Source organism: Falco peregrinus, chromosome 8 (assembly GCF_023634155.1).
Source record: "Falco peregrinus isolate bFalPer1 chromosome 8, bFalPer1.pri, whole genome shotgun sequence".
Classification (NCBI taxonomy): domain Eukaryota; kingdom Metazoa; phylum Chordata; class Aves; order Falconiformes; family Falconidae; genus Falco; species Falco peregrinus.
This window is the reverse complement of record NC_073728.1, coordinates 47,389,070-47,416,193: the sequence shown is the minus strand read 5'-3', so window position 1 is coordinate 47,416,193 and position 27,124 is coordinate 47,389,070. Positions and strand designations below refer to the sequence as shown.

The 27,124-nt window shown below is 45.3% G+C and overlaps 1 protein-coding gene and 1 long non-coding RNA gene across 2 annotated transcripts; both read left to right on the top strand.

The window, feature by feature from the left end:
* The first annotated feature begins 2,806 nt into the window (after window positions 1-2,806).
* Window positions 2,807-15,989, top strand: NPM1 (nucleophosmin 1). The gene is made up of 11 exons (XM_055811871.1): window positions 2,807-2,964; window positions 3,719-3,798; window positions 6,745-6,864; window positions 7,672-7,765; window positions 8,446-8,549; window positions 9,097-9,155; window positions 9,642-9,696; window positions 11,254-11,343; window positions 11,945-12,046; window positions 14,576-14,650; window positions 15,629-15,989. The coding sequence occupies exons 1-11, from the start codon at window positions 2,901-2,903 to the stop codon at window positions 15,665-15,667; spliced, it is 882 nt and encodes a 293-aa protein (XP_055667846.1). The 5' UTR covers window positions 2,807-2,900; the 3' UTR covers window positions 15,668-15,989.
* A 6,771-nt stretch (window positions 15,990-22,760) lies between these two features.
* LOC129784994 (uncharacterized) lies at window positions 22,761-26,404 on the top strand. The gene is made up of 3 exons (XR_008748396.1): window positions 22,761-24,215; window positions 24,879-25,336; window positions 26,155-26,404. It is a non-coding gene; the product is annotated as an uncharacterized LOC129784994 (long non-coding RNA).
* The last annotated feature ends 720 nt before the right edge of the window (window positions 26,405-27,124 follow it).

Genomic DNA, 27,124 nt, shown 5'->3' with positions numbered 1-27,124 from the left:
ACGAGATGCAGTAAGCATATATCTCCTACTTCCTACCCCTGTTTTGCTTCTCTGTGTCTGTCCTTTGTTTCCTCCCACATTTATTTCCTCAGTAATGGAAGACTGTAATTGAATTAAAAGCGACTCTGTACGCATGAGAACATGCTGTGGCTGCACTGCTCCCCTTTGACAGACCTGGGTGGACTTCTGTAACCCTAGTCTGCTTCACCAGCTGCTCAGTGCCACATGGAACAGGTTTTTGGGTGAGTTTTTGACTAGTAGCCATGTACACCTGTTGGCACTACACCAGGTAAATGTGCGTGCAAACAGCTGCAGCCTCTTTCACTGTTTCCATGTAGTATTCACCTTTCAGCTCCAGTCTGTCATTTAGGTCACGCCAAAACTTAACTTCATTTTAAATTTTGATACTAGTTTCCATTTTCAAGCCAAATCAAAGAAATGTCTTAGCTGCATCTATATGGCTCTTCTTGGCTGAGATGTCTGATCAATTAATGATGCCTTTCTTCTGCCAGTGACACCAGCCACCACACTCAGTGGGTTTTCCTGCCTCTGCCGCTTCACAAATTCCTGTATCTCCTCTATACTGCAGTGCCAACTTGCCACCCTTACAAGTAATTTCTTCTTAAAGATAGTAAGAAATGAACCAAACCAAAGGTTACAAAATTAAATAAATGCTGTTCCTTCTCTGGTTTCCTGGGGAGATTTTAAGTGGAGTAGATGGGAAGGATGGTTTGTGATACTTAAGCAATCACACTGTTCTCTTTTAGAACTTTGACACTCATCAGGGTGCTATTTCTATACATACAAGTGATGCACAGGTTGCAGATTAACAATCTCTACTACAGGATGCAAAGGAAGGAGAAAACAAAAAGATTGCTATTTTTTCTGGTTTTGCTTAAATACTCTTGTCACATGCTACAAGTGTGTTGCCTTATATTTAAGTACAGAGAAGAGCTAGTACGAAGAGGAAAAAAGAAATAGAAAAAATCCCACTAATTTTAACCCAGACCAGCATTTCCAAATCAGCTATAATGGGTTAGTTACTGCACCATTGTAGCAAAGGAGTCTGGCAAACTGCAGAGGCAGACTGAGCCCTTGCAGCTGACTCACATGGGTGCTGCGCTGAGCAGGGTGCTGGACCAGGTGGCCTCCAGAGGTGCCTTCCAGCCAAAATTATCCTGTGGCTCTAAAAGAGGGCTCTCGCAGCAGCCCAGATCCCCTGTCCTCACTCCTGCGGTAAGCTGCACTACTATTTATTCCTATACCTTGTTTTCACACACAAGTCAATTTTATTATTATTGTATTTTAGTTAGCCTGCGGCAATCCACTTGAAAATACCTCGGTAGACAATCTGCTTTAATGTTAACAGGCTTGTAGGGGAGCGTATCCTGGTGAACCCATGGCTCAAGTAACCTCGTATTTGGAAAACTAACTGTATCTTACAAATAGGAAACTTTTCATTCAAAAATAAGATGAATGTATATACTGTGGAACTGTATTTACTGTTTTTCAAAGGGGTGAGCTTTGTGGGAGCGAGAAAGATGAGTGACACATTTTGACAGGTAAGACTATTGCTACCACTACATCAATTCTTTTTTGTTTCAGTTTTTCTCATTTTCAGCAACAGAATTTAAGGTTCTTCCTTATGAATATGAATGCAGGCATTGAGTGACACATTTCAAATTAATGGAGTGATAAGAGCAGTAAGAGGCTATATACTTTTATTTTTGAAGACTGAGTGTTCAGGTAAAAGTAATCTTGAGATTAGCTAATTTACAGCTCCCAAGACACCTGACTCTTACAGACCAGCCGCTGGACACAAGGACAGCCTGGACCAGCAACTGGAAGGTGTCCCCTGCCCAGGGCCAGCGACGGGCTGCCTGTCCTGATGCATACACAAACCTTTCCAAGGCTTGTGGCTCTCAGTACAAAAAAAAAAACCCCAAAAAACAAAACCAAAACAAAACCAAAATCTAACTTTTAATTCTGTTGTGACAGATGTGCATCCCCATATGCCAATTCACATGAAGTCATGGCTCCCATCACACATCAGCTGAAAGGGGGGTTCCTGAAACATTGTTGCTCCCTGGTCCTCAGAGGCCAGTTGCGCGGGGAGCAGTGACCCACAACGGCAGCTCACCCGAGCAGGTACGCGAGCCGGAGAAGGGGCCGCTGCTTTTGTTGGTTGGGATTTTTTAAACCGAAGCTGCCAGGAGCCATCAGCCCCTGGCGCCCACGCAGAGGCAGCGCGTTCCGCTGCCGCAGGGCCCGGCCCGGCTGCCCGGGAGCGCAGTGGCGGCCGCTCCTCGCCCGCCCCGGCTGCCCTGCGACCCAGGCCCGGTTCCCAGCAGGGTCTGAAAGAAGAACGCCGGCCTGCTGCCTCGGCAAGGCCCGGGCCCGCAGGGCGGCAGCGGAGCCCCCGGGGCTGAGGCGGCACCGGCCGGCCCGGGAGACCACGGAGGAGCGACGCGGGGCATCACCACGCACCGAGCGCGCAGGACGCAGGACCCCCGCCGCCCGCCCAACGACAGCCATTTCACACCGCTGCTTGGCCCCTCCAGGCTGCGGCGGCAAGCGGCCACCTGCCCGGGCGGCACTGGCCGCCCCTTCCCCCTATGCCGCCGGCTAGCCCGCGCGTGTGCGGCGAGAGCACCAGCCACGCACACGCCAACCGCGCAGCCCGCCCCCGCCGCCTCCATTTCATGACGGCGGTAGCCCTCGGCGGGCGTGGCGGCGCATGCGCAGGGGCGTGGCGGCGGGCTGAGGGGGCGTGGCCGCCGCGCGGGTCTCGCGAGAGCGCGCGGGCTATATCTGGGAGGGGGCGGGTACGCCCCTTCCTTTAGTGCGCGTCCGCCCGCAGCGCAGCAGCCACCCATTCAGCGCGCCCGCAGTCCGAGAAGATGGAGGACAGCGCCATGGACATGGAGAGCATGGGCCCCCTGCGCCCCCAGACCTTCCTCTTCGGTAACGGGCCGCCGCTGCCCCATGCACCGCGCTTCTGCCGCGCTCCCGGCCCCCCCCTCCCCCGGCCCCCCCCCCCCCCCCCCCGCACCCTGAGGCCTTGGGGCAGGGCGGTGGGCCCCGCGGCGGTGGAGCCCGCGGCACGGCGCCGGCCTGCGCGCCGCGGGGCGGACGGGAGGGGAGCGGAGCGGGGAGGCCCGGCTCGTGAGGGGGCGCGCGGCCTGAGCGGCCGCGCGCGCCCCACACGTGGCGCGGGGCTCGCACGTGGCGGCGGTGCGGCGCGTCCCGGCCCGGCCGCTTTTGTTCTCCCCGCCCGTTCCTAAGGACGCGGCGAGGCCTCAGCCCCGGCCCGACGGCGGCCGCCGAGCACGTGGCGGGCGGCGGGAGCTGGGACACGTGGGGGCGACGGGGCCGCGCCGTCCTGGCCTAGCGGCAGCCCCAGGGCAGGCCCCCCGCCCGTGCTGCCGGAGTCCCGGGAGGTGGTGTGCCCCCGGGCACCGCGGAGGCCGCCGCGCGCCTGGATGGCCTTGGAGCGGGTGGGCCGCGCTGGCAGCGGCGTGGCCGGCACTAGGCCGCGGGCTCGCCGGGGATTTTCCCCGCCCCACGTGTTGCCTCGCTCGTGTGCCCGCAGCACCGCTGGGCCGTTTTGTATGCGAGTACAGAGCCTTGAAACAGCAAGTTGTAAAATAATAAGTGGTTAGCGAATACCTGCATCTTGGTAAAACGGTAGTCGAGTAATTAAATGGTCTTTTCACAGGCTGCGAGCTTAAAGCAGATAAGGAGTATCAGTTCAAAGTAGACGATGAAGAAAACGAGCATCAGTTATCTCTGAGAACGGCAAGTATTGTTTGGTTTTTAAGTTTTTCTTTTTTAAGTAGCGTGATGTTTTGAGAAGCGAGATTTTTTTAAGGTGTATGTTTATTTCCTTAAACTTGTTTCTTTAACGGTGTAGGATTTTATGTGAATCTGTTAAAATAATAAACTTCTCTTACTGAGTGGAGCATACAATGTCACTTGAAATATTTGCTGTGTTGAAACAAATAGAGTTTAAGATATTAACTGATGTTTCATTGTTTACAACAAGCAATGCGAGGCAGAGTTTAAAAATTAATGCACAGAAGCTTAACAGATTTTTATTGAAATTAAAGACCAGGATATACACGCTGACATTTGCAATGCAATAGGTCAGATGCTGCAGGAGCACCAAAGGAGGGTAAGATTTATAAGAATCCTACATGGGCATATTCTAGTACACTGTATTATAAACTTTTTTTTATTCTGAAAAGGTGTTCCCAAACATCATTCCAGTGCTTTTTGGTTTTTTCCATAAGTAGCAAATACTAAAACTAAATGGTGCTCTGTGTGTGTGTATGTTTTCATTTATTGTCTTTGGTGTCACTCTCTCTAAGGATGTAACTGGGAAGTGCTGGCTTTCATTCAGATAATTAATCTAACAGACTCCTCACAGAGCAGGATACTCCTGGAAATCAGGGTTTGTACACTGAGTTCTTAAAAGTGTCCTTAGATCTTCCTGCTGGCACACAAGCAAGGCAAAGTATTTAAAGGCATTTGTTCTGGGCTGAGCATGTTACTTTTTAGTTAGCAGAAGAATATGCCCCAGCTTTACAGGCAAGGAAATGGAAGAGTTGTAGCATCCCGCTACTTTATAGTTTATTACTGTGTTTATTTGAATAAAGAGAGACACCTTAATGAGGCCTGGAAACAAGAGAGTCATAATTGTGTATTACTTCCTATAGCAGAATTTCTTCCTTCTGGAGACTTGCATAATAATGCTTTCCAAACTTATTCACAGTGATACTTACAGCACTTTAATATAGGCATTACAGTTTTATGAATCATGTGTCTTCAGTCCTTGCACATTATGAAAATTACAGGTTGCACTTGACAGTGACTAATTTGTTCTTAATTAGAATTTCTTTTGAGGGAAGACTAGCAGTAAAGTATGTATAGGATGAGTTCGTGCAGGTAGTTCTCATAGCTGAATGTCATGCAGATGAAATGACCCACTGAGGGATACTTGAATTGCAGGGCTTTATCTAAAGATCCTGTTATTGGAAAACTACCTGTAGCATCTCTTCTGATGCTGAGCACTCTTCATGGGGGACAGCAGCAGATTGGTTGCATACTAGTACTTAGTTTTTAGGCTTGTGGGGTAAAAAGTCAATAACTTGTCTTATTTAAGACAAAAGATGATACACAGGAGAAATGGAGGTTAAAATAACATGACAAACTGGAAATACCTTGGCCAAGTGGAGGAGGGAGTTGATGAAAGATAAAGTGTGAAGGTAGCAAGTATCTGGTGACTGGTCTGTGCACCTGATAAAAGACTAGATGTATAAAAGGTTAACTGGCACATGTCAGTTAAGATACAAATGTGGTGATGGACTTGGGTATGAGGTACAGAAGGAGATGAAAGTGAAAGGGGAGGCAGATTGGTGCATGTTGAGAGGCAGAAAGTGGCATGAGAGCTTCTGCAGATTCCTTATTAAAGATAGCTGAGGGTATAGAGATGGTTCCTGCTTCATTACCTATTTATTACCAGTGTGTGTTCCTTCAGTGTAGAAATTAAGGCACATGAATGGACACTTGCCAGACATTTTGTAAGTAAATTGATAGGAAGTGCCATAGTATTGCTTGAGCTGGTGCAAATGACAGGAGTAATGGGGTGGAGGGCATGCACTTAAGTTCTTGTGCTGGTTGGGTAGTCCCACTGCCTGAATGATTCAGTGGTGTTGCTAACCTCTGAGAGGTGAGATCAGAGCAGCAATTTCACTTTAAATTTACAGTAACAAAACTTCTCAGGAGTGGTGAATCCTATAACCCATTTCTCAGCCTTCAGACTGATACATCTGGTCTGCATCATTACAGCCTGCCTAAAACTCAGCTCTTGAAGAATGGAAGCTGAAGTTGTATATCTCTGCCTGAAGTGTTTACACCTACATCTTCTGTGGAAGGTGGAAATCTCTGTTTGTGGGCATTGGGAAAGGAAGCAGAAAGCTTTGATCACTGGTCTCAGGAATAATTGTACTCCTTCAAGGGATTCTTGGTTTTCATGTCTCTTGCAAGTAATCCTGACTCAGATGCCAAAGGTTCAGAGAACTGGAATTTCAGGCCTGTCATGTGTCTGTCACTCATTTGCCTCCCTGCAGCTATGATTTTTGAGTCTTCAGAAAGTGCCAGGCTTGTATTCAGTGAAAGAAATCCCAGCACTTGAGTTGTGAAATGCTCTGGGACAGCAGCCCTCAGACCTTGGTGCGTTAATGCAGAAGGCATATGCATAAATGACTGTACTGAATGGGGGAGTTGTTAAGACTTGACTCTTCATTGAATGTCAAATAATCAAAAAGTGTGCAGTGTGACAAGGTGAAGCAACTGGCAGATGAAACATGGCAGGAAGGGGAAGGACGGGCTGTGATTGTGTAGCAGCAGTGGAAGCTGTTTCCCTTGCTCTGTGCATGTGTTTGTAGTTCTTCCCTTGGCCAGCATCAGTGCCGACTGGACTTGGCACTGACTCATTTCAGTGTGGTAATCCAAGGAGCAAAAGGTCTTTTCACTCTCATCAAAACATGCCTTGAGTTGTGCCTTGCAACAGGACGCTGGTGTCATGGGGAAAAGGGATATTGGCTTGGAAGAGGCATGCAGCTCTGTCATTAGCAGTCAGAATTACAGACGTCAGTCTTGAGAGATGCAGGACAGTGAGTGGAGTTTTAAAGACTTCAGAATATTTGTGAAGATTCTCAGAATGTGCACTGTTCTTCACAGGTTACTTTAGGCGCTGGAGCCAAAGATGAATTACATGTTGTAGAAGCAGAAGCATTGGACTATGAAGGCAACCCGATTAAAGTAGTACTGGCATCTCTGAAAATGTCAGTGCAGCCTACGGTAAGTACAGGAACTTGGAAAAATCTCCTGTGAATTGGGTCTCAGATGATAAAGACTAGTTAGAAAAGGCTTTAGTTGACTGAATTTTAGCGAAACTAGCACAGTGGTCTGTTCAGACGAGTGTCAGTTTTGGCATGTATAGTAAATGCAAGCTAAATATGAATACATTTTTTTGTGCCTAGTAGACTTAACTGTAGTCATAGAGATGATAGACTTCTGTTCAAATTATGCATTTTCTTAAGTGGTAGTAATTACGTGTGTCATCTCTACATATATAAATGTGCGCTTGCAAGCAGATGCACCTATAGCCTGTGTTACTTTCTTTGAGACTGGGATGAGAAAAATGAAGTTTTTCTGCACATCCCAAGCTCTTAAGACATTCTAAAGATGACTGCTACCCTTTCTTGATTTAAGGGCACCCTTGTCATTCCTGCCATCTGGAATGTAATTTGAATCGGTGTTGCTGATGTTGTACAAGTGGAACTGCACAATGCTGGCGGCAGGTGTGATGGATAATGTTCAAACTGGAATTGCTGCCAAGAGGAGCAGAAAACAAATGTGGATTGGTCTGGCTTTGAAACTTGTGCTTTAATTATGATAAGCAACGAGAGCATAGTAAACCCTGTTGTGGCTTATTGACCTTGACTTGACACTTCTGGAATATTCTGTCAGGTAGAAACTGGGAGTCACTAACTGTAATAGCCTTGGAGTCTACACGTTGCTGCTCTTGGTTTCATTTGAATGGATTGTGTGTTAAGCACACTTTACCTGCAATATTTGAATAAATAACAATGCTTTTTTCCTTAGGTTTCATTAGGTGGCTTTGAGATCACACCACCCGTGGTCTTGAGGTTGAAATGCGGTTCGGGGCCTGTTTACGTTAGTGGTCAACATCTCGTAGGTATGTATTGCTCTGGTTACAAGTCTGATCTTGCTACCTGTCAGCACCAGCAGAACTTGAGTGATTTGTCTGGTGTCTCAAGCAGTACTTTGTCTAATAAAGACCCTGTGATTGTTTTAATTCGCTGTCCTCAGAGGCATGAGGTAACTAGTGGGACAAAGGACTTCAGAGAAATTCTTGTATTCCTTTTCTTGGCTCTTGTCTTGTATAGATAAGGGGCATGTTTGTCAGCACTGCAATTTGAGCAGAGGTGTTGGAATTAGATTATCTTCAAGGTCCCTTCCAAACGAGTCTATGATTCTGTGAATGTAGAATTGTCTTTGAAACTGATCTTCATCTCTTTAGAAGTTCTGTTAAAATGTGTCTTCTTAGAAATAAAGTAAACTTTATTCTTGACTTTCTGTGGCTTCTTTCTGTGAGGACCACTACAGGCAGCATATGGATGATTATTCACCCATTTTGGGTTTCACTGTAGTGCCTGCATACACTCATCCAGAAAAAGTTTCTGGTCTCAGTGGTTAGATTGATAGTAAGAAGCTTCCTCCTATCCATCCAGCACCTCAGTGAGACCATGCCTGTTTAGTTGTGGGTGATACTCTTCCGTTTGTTTCTTACTAGCAGTCTTGCTTTAACTGTTGAATGAGGTGGGTTTTTTTTACACGTTGCCATCATTTTGTCAGCATTAGAGGAAGAACCAGAATCAGATGATGAGGAAGATGATGCAAAAATTGTGAACACTTCCACAAAGAGACCAGCAAGTGGGGGAGGAGCTAAAACACCACAGGTATATATACTTCTAATCAGCTTGTCTGCAGAATTTTGTTTTGGTTTGGTGTCACTGCTGCCTCTAGGAGTAAGCAGTCAGATGGCTTGCTGTGACTCACTTAATATGTGGTCTGTTGATTGATATATGTTGGGAAGGATTATTTTGTTCTTGGGTCTTGACAAGTACTAAATTACAGAAGCTTAGTTAAGTACAGGTAGTTTCCAAACCTTTGCTGGAGGGGCTAATATGGAGGCAACTTTTATGTGGAAGTTTTGTCCACTGCAGTAACCGAGTGTGCAGATTCTGGTATAAACATCAGCACGTACTGCAAGAACTGAAATGCTGATTAAAGCTCTGTAGTGTAGAGGAAAGGTTCATATGCTCGGAGTATGCTGTAAATTTGTCAATGGCTTTTGAATTGGCAGCTGTAACTTCTTGGGTTTTAGTTAAATTGATGGAAGATAGTCTTGTAATCATTATGCGACATTGTTTTGGATCAAGGTTGCTGTTTATTAGGATGAAACGGTATTGATGTGTAACATACTTGATATTTTTTTTTTTAAAGAAAAAAGCAAAATTGTCAGAAGAGGATGATGAGGATGATGAAGATGATGAGGATGATGAGTATGTATTGATACTGAATTTTGAAATACAGGGTTAACTGTTTCAGAATATGAATTGTGTGACATAACTGGATCTTAATTGAGCAAGCTCCTTTTTTATCTTTGCTACAAATAAAAGCAGAATTATCTCAAGTTTATCTCCACAATGCAACCTAAATTACCATTACTCAAATATGTTATACTGGGTTATAAAACTTCATTAATGTAATTAATTAATTTAATAAATTCAGAATTTCTGTATTAGTAGTAGTGGAAATCTGAAGTTACACGCCTTCAGTATTAAAACAGAAAGGAGTGTGTTTAACTGTTTGAATGGTAGTATTTGGCCAAACGCTAAAAGGTGGGTATAAGGTAGACTTGGAAAGGTTACTTGCTTCCTTCATGAATAAAACATTTTATTGGGAAGGAGGTTGGAGGATTAATTCCTAATGTGGGTAAAGCCGTATGAATCTTGAGTTATGAGAAGTGACTAACTTTCTAATTGTAGTGATGAGGATGACTTGGAGGAAGATGAGGAAGAAATGAAAACACCAGTGAAGAAAGTAAGTGGCATAGATAGATATAAACACACTGTGACCTTCTTCACCCATGATTAAACAGCCTGTTCAATGAACTTGAAAGGAAGTGAGCGATAACGCCAGGTGGGCATAGTGTCTGCAGCTAAGTTTATTCGGGCAAAGGGAGCAAGTGCTAATGCCTCTTGCTAACAGGTGTTAATTACCTGTCCTGATTGAGTCATCTTTGAGGATTCTCGTGAAGACCCCTAAAGCAGGAGGGGTGGGGGGAAGCTCTCTTTGCATAAGCTGTAGCTTTTTTAGGTTTGAACTCTGCATTTATGGTAACGCAGAAGCTAATTGAGGTGTTTGCAGTGTTTCGTTTTATAATGGATGATATCAATAAAAGGATGACAATAATTGGGCAGATAATCCCCGAAACTAAGTTTAAGCACAGCTGTTTGGAATGTGTGAAAGGGATGCTTTTGATTCAGCTTGGTCTGTATAAAGAAATTGTGGTAGGATATCAAAACACTTCAGTGTGTGCATCGAGTCCGTGTTTTATTTACATTGCTGCAGAGGGATGGCTGGGTTCTTCAACAGCATGTATATGCACATGTGCAGTGTTGGGTAGCAAACAATCTCGCTCAAAGGTGCGGGTTATGCTTTGCCATTTCACTTAGTCATGCATGCTGTGAATAAGGTCTTAGTAACCTAACTTTGAATAAAAAAGGGATCTAAATATGTGAGCCCACTGGAGAAGGTGTTCCCTTCAGGCAGCCCAGGGGCTTGAATGTGAAGTTACATCAGCCCGTGAGTGCCATCTGGTGGTAAATGAACGGTAAGACAACTTGGCAACTGCAGAGGTAGAAGGTAGTTTTATTGAACTTGCATTCTTGGGCTTGAATTTATGTGTTTGTATTTGCTGTTTAGAAACAAGTATTTAATGTTTTACTTTGTTATATGCTGCTCTGTCCAAATGGATTTCTATAGGTGATAGTGCACAATAATTTAAGGCCTGGTAAAGACAAGCTGAACTGCAGATTTCCTGCCATCTAATCAGATCTAGTGTGGCTGAACGAAATGGTCTCTTGATTTATATAGGAATGTAAGAATCCACTTCCTCAATGCACATGTGGTATTGCCCATGCACATCCCAGATGGTGTTTCTGTATGAAATGCCAAACAAGAGGTAATGGTTGTGTTACAACAAACCAGGTAGCACTGAATCTTATCTTGGAATTGTAGTGCTGTCTAGAATTAGTCTTCAGGCAAGGTCTGCCCCAAAAGTCTGCATGGTAATATATAAAGATGTAATATGTAAGGAAAATGTAGTGGAGGTCCCACATAGTTGTCTGGCATCATAACAAAACTTTGTTTTGGTTATGTTACGTATTGTGCTACACCAGTAGTTTTTCATTTGAGTTCCTGTAGTCTATATGCTTTTTGCTTAAATAATGGATGCTGATTGTATTGCATGGGCAGTGAAAATGCCTTTTTGAGGTTAAATAGTACGTATTTTTCACTTAAGCTTGTTAAAAATTACTGAAGACTTAACATTTACTGTTTTTTTCATGGCAAATGAACTTAATGCATTCTTTTCAGCCTGTCCGTGAGGCTTCAGGAAAAAATATGCAGAAAGCAAAGCAAAATGGAAAAGACTCTAAGCCGTCCACACCAGCATCTAAATCAAAAGTGAGTGAAGACAAATGAGTAAAACAAATGTTTATTCTAGTGTGGGAGCTAGCTTTCTTGCCCAGTGGTAACTTTAAGTAATGTACTAACCATTAAGTTAGGTTTTTGAATCTTAATACGAAGCATGCTTGGGGATACAGTTCATTGCGTTGTGTTCCCCTGTGAAACTCTTCAGTGATTAAGCTGTGACCACACCAGCTAAGATCACCTTAAAGCATAATCGAATATGGCTGCAGTTGTGGAGTAAATTCTAAATCACTGCATGTTTGGGATATTTTTTGTTTCATTTCTGTTGGGAAAGTGCTGTGTAGGTACCTGCCCAGAAGCATACAATGCTACTAGCTATGCTAACTGTAATAACTCCAAACTTAAATATTGTTCTTACCCTTGTCTCTGAGGAATGTGTTGGAAGCACAGATTAACTTCTGTGACTTTGAAAACTATCTGAAGTATCTGTGATAGCTAGTTCATTTATTCTGTATAAATTCTACAGTAGATTTTTGAACATTCTTGTTTTTAGAAAACTTGATCTTGTATACATTATACATTATAAAGTAGCTTTATTTATGTACAAGTTTCTAATGAAACAAATACTTTTCAGACTCCAGATTCCAAGAAGGATAAATCCCTAACTCCAAAAACACCAAAAGTTCCTCTGTCGTTAGAGGAGATTAAAGCAAAAATGCAAGCGTCCATAGATAAGGTGAGTTTTCAGGAACTTCAGGTTCTCAGATTTTCACACTTAAACCAATCAGAAGAATTGTGTGTTTTTAAGAAGTGGTTACCTGTCACTGATGGCTGTGCTGTTATCAGAATATGGTGATGTTGAAGGTCAGAGAAATGAAAACTTTTGGGGGAGAAAAAGAAGGCTCTGTACTTTCTGCAAAGCAAAAACGCTTTTGTTTTTGTATTCTTCCAGTACTGGTGATTAGTAATTTGGTATTTCTTAGTGAACTGTTTCAAACTAAAATTTGAAAAAAACCCCAACCAAACCAACACAACAGAAAACCAAAACCCGAACCCCACAACAAAGCAACAAACCTTGGATGATATTTATTCTAAAGGTGTCTTAACTAGCACATACATTTTATTTTAGGCAGCCTAGAGTAAAGCAGAGTTCCTCACGTGCTTGGAATAACTTGGTTTTAAAGCAGTATCTGACTCGTAGCCAGATGCTTGTAAAGCTTTATAACTTCCAGAAGGGGGAGATAGGTCCTTGTGATGTATTAATGAATCGATAAAGACCTGAAAGCATTTGCTTTCTGAACTGGGTATCTGGGATTGAGTCTCTCAACAGATGTTTCATCTTTTGAAGGTCACAGGGCAGTCACTTGGTTTCTGGTTGTTAGTAGCTTTGACTACCACTTCATGGCTATGCATACGAGTGTTCTTTTTAGCTGCTGTTTACATATTAAAATGAAATTGCATTTTAATTATAGGCTGGTTAGGTAAAAGTGTAGCAGGTAGTAGCCATACTTTTCCCCCCTTAACCAAGTTTGGAACCGGTGTGGTAGCTATGGGTGCACTTGTATGCACCTGTATGGGAGAATAGATTGTAGTGAGGACCTGACATCTAGACTATAGTAGTTCTGGTTTTACTTCACAAGCTCAGGGGTGTGCTTACAGATCGTTTGTGACTGAACCAGATTATTTATTGGAAGACTTTGTTTTTGGCTTATGTCAGTGCTCTGAAGAATTCCACGGGTTTTTTGGGTGAGTTGGTTTTTCGTTTGGTCTGAGCTTGTAAACCTCCCCCCTTACAGTGGCAGTTAAGTAATCCAAAGAATTAGGATGTTTTGAGGTGGTTTCATCCCAGGAATGCAAAAGTAAGACAAAAAGTGTTTCAGTATAGAGTGGATGCGGAGTGAGCAATGACAGATTGTGATCGAGATCGAAATACATATCCCTAAATTGTGAACCTGACAGTGATGGATGGTATCATTCTGCTAGGTCAAACTAACCTCTTGGATCTAGTGGATGCTGGGGTGGGTTTTCGCATGACTCAGGAGCTACGATTAGTGTTTTCTGCAGTGTAAGCAGAAGTGGCTGAGCTATTCACAGTAGACAGATGTCCCTATGGAGGGAAGCATGCAGACCAGATAACCGGCAACTTTTCTGTTGAAGCGTGTTTTCACTTGGAAATGCTGTGTCAGCACAAATACGTAGAAGCAATAGCGGGGGGCTTAATTTAATGTTTTCAGAGATGGTGTGAAAGCATATCTTAGGCGAAAGGTTTGTGTGTTGCCATATACAATAGCACTTCTAGCTGACAGCCAGCAAGTTAGCAGCTTTGAAAAACCCTCATTTTATTAAATTTTAAGAGGGAACTGCTGTATTATGTAGCAGGTAGATGTCAGCAAGCCAATAGAAAAGCATCAGTACTTGACAGAATACAAAACTAAAAAATTGTCTGAATCCAAGCGTTTTGCTTGCATTGTTGCAGTTTCAGATCTTCCTAATGTAGCTTTGTTTACTTTGAACGGAAAATTGCTGTCTCTGCAGTGTGCCAAGTAGCAGCTAAGTGTACTATCGCAGTTGGCTAGGTATATTTCAACTGATAAACCTGAAAAATGGGAAAAACACTATTCACTGGGCATGTGAAAGTAAATCAATGTTTCCTAAAATGGTGTGCTGTATTATTTTGCCTGGAGATGGGAAGAGGCATGAAGATAAACCATGTTCATGAATTATTACTGAATTTGCTTTGTACATTTGAGTATGTACATTTCAGAGATGGAAACAAATGTTTCTAGAATGGTTCTTTACATTCTTAGAGCTGATGTTTGAAGGGTAGGTGGGAGATCACTTAAATTTTTTGCTTTACAGAGCTGAAGTCTAAAACCTACCTGTGAAGGATAGTAATGTCTCAAGTTGAGTGCTGTAGTAGGAATCCGTAGATGCGGAATTAGTTCTAGTTTAGTTGGATAGCATATGAACGTTGACTACAGGCAAGGTTATTTGAAGTGATGAATGGTTGCTGTTAGGTTTTCTGAGCATGAACGAAGATGCTTGTACAGGCATTTTAGTGTGTGGGCACTAATCTGTCAGAAATATCTGGGTACTGTAGAAAGCAAAATTGAAAAAATTACTTAAAAGCAGATTGGTTTGGGATGTTGCAAGGTGAGTTCAGTAAAATTCCGTGTGTGTTGCAAGGGATTTAAGCTTCATGAGTTACTTCTTGGAATCATTAAATGACCTGCATACACTAAAGCTTGCTTTTTTTTCAAAATAGGGTTCTTCCCTTCCGAAGCTGGAACCCAAATTTGCCAACTATGTTAAGAATTGCTTCAGGACGGAGGACCAGAAGGTAACTGAATTTATTGGAACTCGATAAAGTCCAAAAACTTTTATAACCTGCCTTAGGGATTCTTTTCCACTTCTTAATCTTTACAAGCCTTGGACTGTTTCAAAGGGTTACAAACCACGAACAATACTTCAAATCAAATAAATGGGAACAGTTTTAGGGGTTTAGTTGGCTAAGATGGGAAAGCTAATATTTTATTACATTTTTCCAGCTTTTATATGGTTGGTAAATTATCTCTTGCTTACTAAACCCACAGAATTTTCCTTTTGGCACCATATTGGCTAAGGAAATGAGCTGTGGTTTTCCTTGCTGCTGAATTTGGCCACCTAGGCCAGTCTGCTGTTCAGCCTTTTGTTGGGGAGGGTGTCTGGGCGGGGGAACTGTTTTGTGATTGAGATTATGGCTTTCTTGCTACGTTTTCTCCCAAAGTCAACTGAACTCTTGTAAGAGGGCAAGCCAAAAGGTGGTGGTATCAGGAAGCAAGTTTCTGAATTAGTTACTACTCAACATATGCTAGGCTAAAATGTGTCTTAGATTTCCCTATCAAAATTCCTGTAAGTAAAAACTTTCTTCCAGTGACAGAATTCCTTACACTTTCCTACTTCCCTCAGTGGTTCAGAGTAAACTTGTCTGATAGACAAATTGATAGGTTCTTGAAAGAATGTTTAAAAGCAGTTAGCCTCAGCTACTGGAGTTGGTCTGACATGAGCCAGGGTAGGCAGAGTTCAGCCAATATTTGCCTAGCTGGTCCACACCCATCCTCTAGCTTACCTTCACTGAATTCTTACTATTGTGACTTACAGGGAATAACAGTCTTCTAGCAGAAGGGTCTGATGTCTTGCTTTGAACTTTATTTTCTCTGAAAGAAATGCATTTTTGTTGTAATTTAACGTCAGTATTTTGTGGAGTAAGTGGAGGTAGTAAACTGGAAATAATTAGAAAAATGGATTTCAATTTCTAACTTTTTGTGTACACTTCCAGGTCATTCAAGCTCTCTGGCAGTGGAGACAGACTCTGTAAGAAAAGAAAACAGTTTAAACAGTTCATTAAAATCTGCAGTCTTATTTCTGTAACCATTATTTGGCTGTCCTTTTTACAAATGCTGAAAGAGCTTTTCCCTACTGTGTCTGATAAATGTCATCCAGATTACCTTGCCAAGAATGTGTTGTCCAAAATGCCTGTTTAGTTTTTAAAGACGGGACTCCACCCTCAGCTTCATTTTAAGTATGTATGGAATGTTTTGATAAGGCATGGTGGTGGTGGTGGTGGTCAGACAAATGGAAATGGTGGGGAGACTAAATGTACGTGGAAAAAAAATAAAATTTAGTATTTTAATAAAGTACTATCGTTTCTTTTTTTTATGGGTTGGGGGTAGTTGGCATACTGAACCCAGAAGATAACAAGGCTTTAAAGTTCTCATAGAAGCTACTGCTAAATACTGTAGCTACTTCTTTTACCAAGTACAAATCAGATAGTCTTCTCACCAGTCATCTGCTCAGTAGCTGTAAAGCTCATAGAATTGGAGTTGGTTTTAAAGCTGACAATATAAATGAGACTAAGTGGTAAGCAGGGCTTTATTCTTGTCTGGAAGTGACCACTAATTACATAATTGCCTAAAACAGCCTTTCCTGCATCTCAATTTCTGACCAGCTTCGTTGCTCATTGGTTTATGGTTTCCCTCTAACAACTGAGTTTGTAGGGCTTGTGACTCTGCTTGTAAAATGTAATACTTTTGATTTGGGAATCGCTGGCTGTGGTGTTCCTCTCAGGGGCTGCAGTCTCTGAGGTTGTCTCATGTAAATGACTCCTGTGAGGGTTTTGTGGAGAAGAGAATTAGCTTGAATGCTGTAGGGTGTGCCTAGAGAGCTCACTGAGGGAGATCAGTGCCAGTGGAGAAATTCCTGGGAATGATGAGGAACTAATCTCCAGCAAATCCCAAAAGCTCAGATGGGCAGGTGGTCCTGTCTCGGTTCCTTCAGTCTTTCTTGATTATTGCCTACCAATGATGCTATGAGGCAGAGTTGAAACAAATATTTGGACCGTTCTTGGTTGTCATAAAAAGTAGAAATGCCAAGGTATAAGGGGTTTTTTAAGGTGAAGGGGGGGCGGGGAAAGCATGGATGTCATGGCTGGCACTGAACTCTTCCTCAAGGCTCTTGTTTAAATGCTGTATCACTTCAAATGCTTGAATGCTATGTCTATGTGTAGTAACTGCAGTAATGGTATGAAGATGAAAGAATACTTAAGAAAATATTTAAGCAGTTGTATGGTAACTATTAAACTTTGATTTAATCCTTGCAATGTGTGAGCATTAATGCAACTGACCAGTGTTTTTCACAGCAGAAAAATCGTATTTGAGAACAGAAGGGCATTAAAGCAGGCTTTAGCTGGTTGAGGTTTTTTCCACTCGAAGGACTTGCACACTTGGGTCCTACAGCGGTTACCTTCACAAGACATGGTAAAATCTTCTATTGGGTTGCCCTAATAGGGCGTGGGGGTCTCTTTTTTTTTTTTTTTATCGGGTGTTCTTTTTCCAGGTTGTTCTAGAAGCAGAATGTATAATCTGGTTTGTAAAATTGTCGCTGGAAATATTTTTAAGGTTTGCAGTTACAAAAACCTTAGTTTTCTTTAGTTGAGATTCTGGGCATGGTGGAAATGAATGCAAGCCTCCGGAAGCAAACACTTTTTTTTGGAAACGCAAAGCCAAGCAAAGTGCATGGTAGAGAAGTGAAACACTGTGCAAGGCTAGTGTCAAAGATTCATTTAAACTTGAGTATAATTGCAGCATGTGAAATGGCAGAGTATAAGGGTTTAAAATGGTTTCGGTGGGGTTATGTCAACAGATGATGTCATATGCACAAGTGAGAGCAAATTTCCCTGGTGAAATAGACCTAATGGCACAGACAGGCTTATTTAAGCAAAATTGCCCTCAATTTTGGCTGAAACAAGTGAAAATTGTACAGTAATTTCAGTAAGAGGCTATCCAGCCAATAAAATATTCTGAGTGTTAAACTTTAAGAAAAGCCAGGGTGTTGTCTGTCTATAGGTCACTGACCAAGGCAGATCCGTGGGGAGCAGCCGTGCTCTGCACAAGGGTTGCAGGGGGAAGATGGATCCTGTCTGGGCAGTTCTAAAGGAAAATGTATCCCTGTCCTGTAGCCAAGGTATGATGCCAGTCAAATCTTTGTCGGGCTGCCATTGAGCATCTTTGAGGCATTTGCATCCTGGCATAAAAATAACTGTACTTGGCCCCGGTTAGCTGTTCACTGTTTCCTGCCAGTTGACATTCTTAACCAGCTCTAGCTGTGAGAAGTGGTCAGCGTGAGTATCTGCTGCGTGGTGATCCACCGCATCCCTCCCAGAACAGCGCCTGCCTCTTCCTCTTCCTCCCAGTCACGGCTCCAGAGGCTTCGCTCCTGTTGGGACTGGCCATCCGATGCCACCGTGGGGCTGCTGGGCTCTGCAGCCATATCCTCCAGGATTTTCAGGTGCAGGCTGCCAGTTCTTCCACTATGAACAGAGCCTTAGAGGTTGAATTAAAAAAACCACACCTTTAGTTTAAGTTCAGATGTGAAAATACCTGTTGAAGATACCAAATACCAGATGTGGGTTGCTGAAGTACTGTTCTTGACTGCAGAGTTGAAGCACGCTTTTACCACGGTGGTAATGGCACGATCGCAGCAAAGAGCAAAGCTGTGATGTTTTGACGGCAATGTTGAGGGTTGTAAGCCGGTGTGATCCTGCTCCTTGAGGATGGCTTGTTTGAGAGCATGGAGGTACATAGTCACGCTTTGGTGCAAATTTGACCTTCCATGGGGAAACTCGTCTTTCCTTTACGGGGTGGTAAAATGCCTCTCAAGGTGGCTGTCCCTTGACCTCTCCTTTTCCCACGAATTTCTCCCCCTGCTGCCCTACCTGTTGGAGGACCCTTCTGTTCGTTGCTTTTTCCATGCATCGCTTCCCCCCATGAGTGTTTCCTTCCTTACAAGGAGAAGGGTAGCTGGTGGTGGTCCCCTGCGTGGGACAAGGGAGAGGCCACGCGGCTGTGCAGGACCACGCAGGCTGTGCAGCAGCGCTGTCCTGTGCTGCACGGTGGTGGCTGTGGGTACAGCTGCTCTGTACGGATCTGCTTTGTCTCCAAGTCTGGTGCTTCTGAGCATCTGATTTCAGAGGAGGTGATGAGAAGGATACTGTCCTGCAGTACAAAACCCTTTTCCAGGTTCAGGAGGTCTTGGTCTGTGCCTTATTCCTTAGGGTGGTCAAGAAAAGTGCCTGTGGCCACCTTGGGGCTGTCTCTGGAGTTCTGTTTGGCCCTGTGAATCAAAGTAGGTTGCCAGAATGGTGCCTCAGATCCCAAGCACTGCGCTGAGTATGGGGCTCTGTTATTTTGCCTGTGCTCAGCAATTGTTGCAGCCTTTGGAGAGGAACAACCAGAGCAAGGCTGGCGGGAGGGTGGAAGGGAGTGTGTGTGGGCTGAGGTAATGGAAAACAGGGCCAGGATGGGTGGCGCTTCTGGGCTTCTTGCCACCCAGACAGTCCCTCAGGGGCTAAGTTCATGCTGGAACATGCTCTCTGCCCTCTCCTTCTCTAGTAATCGTACCCAGATACCCCAAGCTATGTCCCATCTTCCTTCCAGTGTGCCATTACTGACTAGCAGCCAAACTCCCGGCTTTTCCTTCCCTCGTTCCCTGTGGAACAAGCACATTTCTTATTTCTCTTGCCGTTTTCCCAAAGGGGAATTAAAAGCCTGGATCCTACTTACAAAATGTCATAGAAAAAGCTGCAAATGAATTGGGTGGTTTGGAGCAGGCGTTCGATGGAGCGCCTTCATTCCCTGGCCTTGGCTAATGGGCAGTAGGTCCTGGCAAGCGGCAGCAAGTGCAACTGGTTGTGTTGAGTGAGGTTTGGAGGTTTTTGCGATCTGGTATTTATTAGGAGTTGCTTTGTCTGAGTCCTGGCTCTCCTAATCTGAACGGGGAGAGCTGAGCTTCGTGATGGGGCACAGGAGATGCGGTACAGAACCTCGAGGTGTGTCTGGAAGGGCCTGACTCAGCCTTCCCTTTGCAGACAGCGGGGGGAGTCCCCTGCTTTCTGCTGCTGTTGTTTTTTTTATCTGCATTTATGCCTTTGGGAGCAATTCTGTGTGTCATGTTGGATCAGCTCTTCAATGGCTGGCTGTTGGGTAGTGTTAGGCGAGTGGATTTTAAACCATGCCGAATTTGGACCAAATCAATCAAATGTATTAAATGTTAATTAAGATGATATATGCATTCCGTGGAGACCACTGGACTCCTGTAACTGTATGCATGCATGGCTTGTGGTCACTTGTATGGGGCTGACTTTTGCTCTGCCCTTTACTTCAGAAACTTTCTTCTCCCACTTCTATCAGCTCTCTGAACCAAGCCAAAAGAGCCTTTTTAGGAAAAGGATAGGAAAGGAAAAGGAGAAAACGAAAAATGATAAAGGGCAGTGAATCAAAAAAACAAGAAAGGTGGCGGCTGAGGATCAAAAGTGAGAATGAGAAAAACAGAGACCCACTGGGATGCTCGGCAGGAGTCCTCTAACAGCACCTGCAGCTTCGGAGGCGGCTGTGCCGGCAGCGATGTGCTGCTGCCCAGAGCCTGGCCCAGGCCAGGGGATGGAAACTGGCATACCTGAGCAGCAGGTGGCAAAAGGAGGGGACAAGGGGATGTGATCAGGCCACTCGGAACACAATTGGTTCATCTTAGACTTAGTGTTTGGTTGATGCTGGTACTAGAAACAGTCTTTTTTATAAACTGAAGGCAATTTTGTCAAAGGGTCCTGCAGTCTTACTCGAGATCCCTTCAGCTAATTGCTGGGGCCCTAAGCCTGCTGAGCCCCATCCAATTCCGTTCACTTACCTGGTATTTAAGAGAAAATAAGTTCCTCTTGAGTGAGGATATAAATTCTCAAAGCTATTTTCAAATTAAGCCTGAGGTTTTTGCATTTTTTTTTTTAAATGTGAAATAATTGCAGGGAGAGTTGAAGGCATATTGTAGCTTGTTGAGGTACTTGGCTTTTCACTGCTGTAACCACCTTTATCCGTGCCTGCTTTGTGTAACTTTTCCCATTAGTCCTTTATTTGTCCCACAGCTTGCAATTGGGATATTTTCCCAAGAGCATCCTCGATGAGAGGTTTCTAGTGACGCAGGTCATGCTATGTTGGGGCAGTATATGTTATCCCAGAGTTGCTTTGAGTGTTGCCTCCCAAAGTACCTGCTGTTGTAGCTGCTGCCTGTATGTAAATGCCACACCTATGTGTGGGTGCTGTGAACAGTGGGCTGCTGCAGCTAATAGAGAATGCCTTCAGTTTAGTAATAAGGCCACCTCTGGCCTTTAGGACATTCTTCCCTGCCCCTTAACTCTTTCCCATACTTCTAAGTAGAATTTCCTTCAAATTGTCCACATGGAAAAATAGATTTTAAGTAAATGACCCCCCACCCCACCACCCCCCCGCCCATAGCTAAAGGCAATAATGTATCATGGGATCACCATAATGAAGGGGACCCAACCCTCGTGATCTCCGGAGACCACGGAAGGACTGGGAGATCGGGGGATCTTGGCTTCTTTTTTAGGGTCTCAAACTAGGAGAGGTGGTTCTGCTTGTTCCCTCCAGCTTTATGGTTCTGCATAGTACGTTACAACTCATTCCCACTTCTACATCTTTGCACAGCCTTCTTGCTAGCTGGGTCCATCACTGCTCCTCAGGCTTCTCCTCTCTGTTTTCTAATCCTTATCAGTTCCTCCTCCAGTCTTTTCTATCTGTTGCTGCTGCAAGCAGCACTGTCTTTCCATCGTCAGTCTCGTGCTCTCAGTCTCCAGAAAAATCTTTTGAACACAAGTGCAGACATGGTGCTCCTGCATGAATCCATCCACCCATCTGTGTTGTGTGGCAAAGTGTCACCAAGAGCACAACAGAGACGGGTGCCCTCTTTTCAGTCACGGTGAAGCATGGTGATGAGAAAAGCTCAGCGCTGCCCTGCCGTGTGCCTCCACGTCGATGGAGCCTTCAGCCCTACCTGCCTGCAGGGGTGCGAGGTGCTTGGGCATGCCCCAGCAGAATGGGACTTCCAGAGATTCCTCTTCACTGGCCTGTGACGTTGATTTTTCCAGAAAAAGGCCACATTTGGATATATTTTTGTGTAAACAGCCAAGAAAATGAGCCATCCATCTGCTACATTTTTGGAGTCCTTGCTCTGAAGTGAGATGTAGCCTACAGGTCCTCTTCAAAAGGATTAGTAAAACACACTTTTCTTGGCGTTGTTTTCAGAAAGAGCTGTCCTGTGTCTGTCTCCAGGCCTGCCTAAAGTTGCTCTGAGGTTGCTCCAAGTTGTTTATTGGGTTGTGCCATCACCAAGAACAGTGACGTGGGGTATAGAGAGGTCCAGGACATCACCAGTTGTTCAGCACCTGCAGCTGTGTGTGCATTGGCCCCGAGCTGCCCTGGGGTGGCATGTGCCAGCTGTGGGGACACGTGTGGTCGTGCAGCCTCCACGTGAGGTCCTGCCTGTGAGACAGCAGCCGGGGCAGTGCAGGAGCCCACAGCAGTGGCTGGGAAAGGGATCGGTCATCCCAGAGAGAAGGAGGCTCCATAGATGGGGGTTGAGATGGTGACTTGCTGGAGACAGCTTAATTCAGGAGACTTCAGTCAAAGAGGTTTATGTTTAAGAGCTGTCGAGCTGAAAATCTCCAAGTTAAGGAAATACTAAGTTTTGAAGCTTAACAGCTTGTGATTTTTTTTCTTTTTTTTTTTTTTGAAAAACGAAACCATGGAGGAATATAAATCCAAGAAGCCAAGCCCTAGGATTTAATGCACTGCACAGGCTGGAAAGTGGAATTTCCTACTGGTTTGTGTAGGGTTGCTTGCAGAGGTTTTCCTGTACTGCCTCCCTTCAGAATCATTTGAGCAGCTGCCACACGCTTTCAGAGGGGAGCTGGAATGCTCCTGGGTGGTGGGGCCAAGGAAAGCCCATGGGCATCTTCTCTCTGTGGGACAGGCAGGACACCAGAGCAGGGGTGGCCAGGCTGGGGGACGGTGGGGTGGGGGAAAGCACTGGAGGTGGGCTACCCAGGAGAACAGCATATTGAACTGGCCTACGAGTCTCTCCTTTAGCTTGAGATGTCTGTCATTTTCAGTGATTTTGTTTTCCTCATTCCTCTGCTGATAAAACACTGAGGTTTGTTTAACAAGTGTGCTGGAGCTTTCGGTGGCATCTGGGGTTTCAGTTCCCAAATCCCATTGAAATCTGGGAGGTGTTTCAGTGGAGAAAAACCTTTGCAAACCCTGAAGTCCTGACTGCTGAATAAGACTTTTTTAGTTTGTTGGGTTTTTTTTCTTACAAAGTAATGACAGACATCACAGAAAGGGTTGTAGCATGCTGGGTTCTCCCTTTGCGTGGGGCTGTGAGACATGCATGTGGTCTAGAGCTGGAAGAGGTGCTTCTCTTGCCCCCGTTCCTAAGAAGTCCAGTGAGGACAGTTGGCTGCAGAAGCCCTTGGGAGCATCCCTGCTCTCTCTGGAGCTGGGACAGCTTGTCTGCAATGCTGGGCTGGCTGGCCGTGGCTTTTGGGGTTTTCAGGCCACCTCCATCCTCCCAGGACTTGGTGCTCTGCCCTGCGCCAGCTCCCTCACCTTCCAGTCTACAGAAGGCTGTCCTAGGTGGATGTATTCATGGTACAGAATGATACCCTATTATTTGTATTTCTTATTCATATTATCCCATTATTCTGGTATTTTGTGCTTGCTTATATTTGGCATGCATTATGTGCTTTTTCAGTAATCGTTCTTCAAGGCGAGAGTTCCTGGAGGCCAGAAGAGGCCTCCCCTGGTAATGGCAGGGCAAACTCCAGCAGAGCTGGGACTTCACATCACCCCTCGCACGTATTCTCTCCTTAATGCTGACTAATGGATGTGCTGTCTTCATTCAGGCTCCAGAGACCTTTCACCTCTGTCCAGCTGGGCTGCCCAGCGGCTATGAAATAGCAAATACTTCGTACTAAAAAGATGGGGTCATGCCACACCTGCATCTTAATAGTGCCAGTCTTCAGGCCTCTTGACCTAAACCCTAGCCCACCCAGCTCCTGGTCACCACAGGGGATCGATGCTTCTGTATTTGCAGGATTAATGCCTCTAATTCCCGTTGCCATCCCCACTGGCTGGCATGGCATGGTGCAGTTCATGTGTTCCAGGCTGGTGGCTGATTTGTGGGGCTTATAAAGCACAGCTCAACAGTCACAAGCTAAAAACTCAGTCAGCAGAAGGCACCCAGCACTGCTTCGAGTTCTTTTTTTAGTGCAGTGAAGGAAAACTCTGTTACACGTGTCCAGAATTAGTGTTTAAAATGCTCGTTGTGGGAATTCAGCATTTCTGCTTTCGCTTTATTTACACCTTTGTTCCCTATTTCGGTTCATTCCCTAGGCCTCCATGTGTTTTCAAAGTCCGGGCAAGCAGCAGAGTGGCTGCAGACACGCACTGGCTCTGTGCTGATCTCCCTGGCTCTTCATCTGTCTCGGAGCTTGGTGAAAACCTGGTGTAAAAGCTGACGACGTATGGTTTGGGTTGCTGTTGTTCTTCTGCGCGTGGTTTGTTTACGTCCAGGGAGAAACTTCAGCATGCTAAAACCTAAATTCCATCTGTGGTTAGCTGATAAGTGAGCTTTCCCTGTGCCTGTTGGTATGCAGCGAAATCTGGGAGCTTCAGGGGCTGAGCAGCAGCACCCAGCAGCTTCCCAGCCTTGCAGCTGCTGTCTGATGGCCCGCGGTGAAGCAAGGTGCTGGGGACCAGCCACGGCTGCAAAGCACCAAAATTGCTAAACACCACATCCCTGATTGCCCTGCTCTTCTTGTGTTCCAGCTGCGCTGAGCAGGAGGATGGAGCTGCTGCCTGTAGATGTGGGGGAAGCACCGCAGGGTGTGTTAGCCAGGCTAGCGGCTGAAGAGGGCTCTGGAAAGCCACCAAAGCTGTGCACCTCTGCTCCTGGCTGCTGTGACCTGCCCCACGCTAAGCACCCTTCCCATGCAGGTGCTTGTAGGGCTGGCACAGGGGATGCATTTTCATGTAGAAACTGTGGCTTTGCTTGTTAACCTTTTGCATGGCCTTACCCTCTCTTCTCTGTTGGCCCTGCTGGCACCTCGCACACTGACGACTTGCAAATTGCTTTGCAGAATTTTCATGCAACTTTTATTTTTATCTCTCTCCCTTTTCTTCCAGTGCTTTGAATCAGGGCTTTAGCCTGGTACTTTGTGGCTGGCGGAATCGGAGTCCTGTTTGCTCCTCACCATGTTTCTTTCACGAGGTTGTGGCTGAATATTGTGGTGCAAAAGCTGAAGTCCTGTCCTCCCGGGTACCAGTTCAGCGTTGTTTTGAGGTGGCAGTTCTGCCAAGTGGCAGTAACTGCAAAGCATCCGCATCCCCTCCCTCCCTGCCTGTCCAGGCCATGTGGCAGAAGTGTTTCTAAAATCTCTTCTTACCTTGGGATAAAGTTGCCTTTTTGTGCGTAAACTGGATAAAGAGAGAATACGTGCCACAGCCCTTCTAAAAGTTGCCTTTCCTTTTACTGAAGGTTTAAAATGTAGAAATCCTCTTCAAGCTGCTTTTCAGGAAGAAGTGCTTATTGAAACAGCCCGAGGCTGGGGATGCAGAAGATGCCAGGAGCAAGCAGCGCACAGGTTTGTTCGCCAGCGGCAGTGCTGCGATGCAGAGCTGAACTTGGTCTTTGCAAAACGTCAGCCTGGTTTTTTTCTTTCTCCTTTACATCTTGGATGTAAAGGAGAAAGGGCTCCAGTGGCACAGTATGCCAGGTGCAGCGGGGCCGGATCCTGTGCTGGCATGTGCTGCCGGCTTCTCATTCACATTCCAAAGGAGTGTCCAGTGGGTGGGCAGGCTTCCCACTCAAGCGTGCTGCTAAGTCCTTGGCCCCATTGAATGGGTTTCATGCTCTGTGAAATGTCTGCTCCTTGGGTGATATGGACCACTGGAGCAGGGCAAGGGAAACGCATTTCCCTGGGGGCACCTTCACAGCCCTGCAAGTGAAAGGTCATGCTGCTCAGACTTTGATTTGAGCTGCTGAAGAGCAGTCACTAATCCAATAAGCCACCGAGGCACTGTAGGACATAGTCTTAATTCAGGCATTTGCATGGGTGAGTGAAAGGCAGTAACCCTGGGAGATCTCGGGGAGCGCCCCACAGCGCAGGGACCCTACCTGGCCCGCGTCTTGCTTGATGTAGTGCTGTGAGCATCAGGCTCTTAGGAACACCAGCCTTGGCACCCTGAGTATGCCCTGTGAAAAATAAACAGCTTAAAATAAAGGTGTTCATTTTCCAGTGGGCACTGGCTGTGCTGGCTGCGTTTGTGTGGGGAATTGGATCAAATCGCAACCTTCAGCAGTGGAGCAATAGGCGTGGGTGCAGAGCTCTTAATATAGTATATATACATACACACATATTGTAACAATGTGTAGCTAAGTGATACTTTTATTTTTCCACAGATACACGTGAGCGGCCTCATCTGTTTTCTGTGTTCAGCTGTGTTCTTCGAGGCTGGTAGTCTGAGATCCACTTGATATTGCTATTATTCTTCAGGTACCTATTGGGATTTTAAAGATTAAAGGGCTTTGTCAGACTACTGATGCACAAAACATGGATCTAGTTTAAATAAAGAACTCGTGTGTGATTGCAAATGAAATGTTTTCATAATTGAAAAGAGAAAACCCAAGTGTCCTCTTTAAAGCACCCCCCAGGTGTTGCCCTGACAGTTCCCACTCCTTGAGGTGTCTGGGTGCCTTTTGCTTTGTATGGATCCGGTCCCTTTGGCAGCTGAAGCTCCAGCTGGGATGCAGTGGTGGGAGACGGCTGTGCTGCTGGCACACTGTGTGTCAGCTGGGCCAGCATCACCTGTGACAGGTTTTTCCATGTGTAGCTTGTAGCTCTGCTGTAGCTGCTCTGTTTCCATGCTCTTGGGGGAATTGAAATTATAAATATTAGCTGCTTCACAAATGACTTTTCTAGCCATGCTGCTTCTATCTGGGCACACCAGCCCTGGGCTGGCTTGGGTGTTGGGCAACACCATCAGTCACTGTCTATGGAGGATTTTCTCATTGGCAGGTGATGGGGCTGTCATGCTGCAAAGCCCCAAAGTGGTGGGATGGGTGCTCGTGGCCACCGTAGGGACTTCCATCCCTTCCCCAGTGCATCACCAATGGCTTTTCCATGTCAAACTGGTCTTATGAAGGCATGCAGTAGAAAAGCATGAACTTTCCTTTGGATACTGTGTAAGCCATCATCCTACTTAAAGACCCTGAGGTCCTCAAGGCCAACCCACACATTGGTAATGTAAAGCAGCTGATGCACTTGGTGTGTGGAAGGCTCTGCTCCTGCGGGAGAGGGGGCAGGTCATGTGTGGGATGCTTTGGATTTGAAAACCTCACCCAGAAGTCCTGACTTCCATATTCTGGTTGC

Coding starts and splice junctions, on each gene's coding strand:
- NPM1 (XM_055811871.1), top strand. CDS start 2,901: ATGGAGGACAGCGCCATGGACATGGAGAGCATGGGCCCCCTGCGCCCC. Junction 2,965..3,718: donor CCCCCAGACCTTCCTCTTCG/GTAACGGGCCGC, acceptor GTCTTTTCACAG/GCTGCGAGCTTAAAGCAGAT. Junction 8,550..9,096: donor GAGGAGCTAAAACACCACAG/GTATATATACTT, acceptor TTTTTTTTAAAG/AAAAAAGCAAAATTGTCAGA.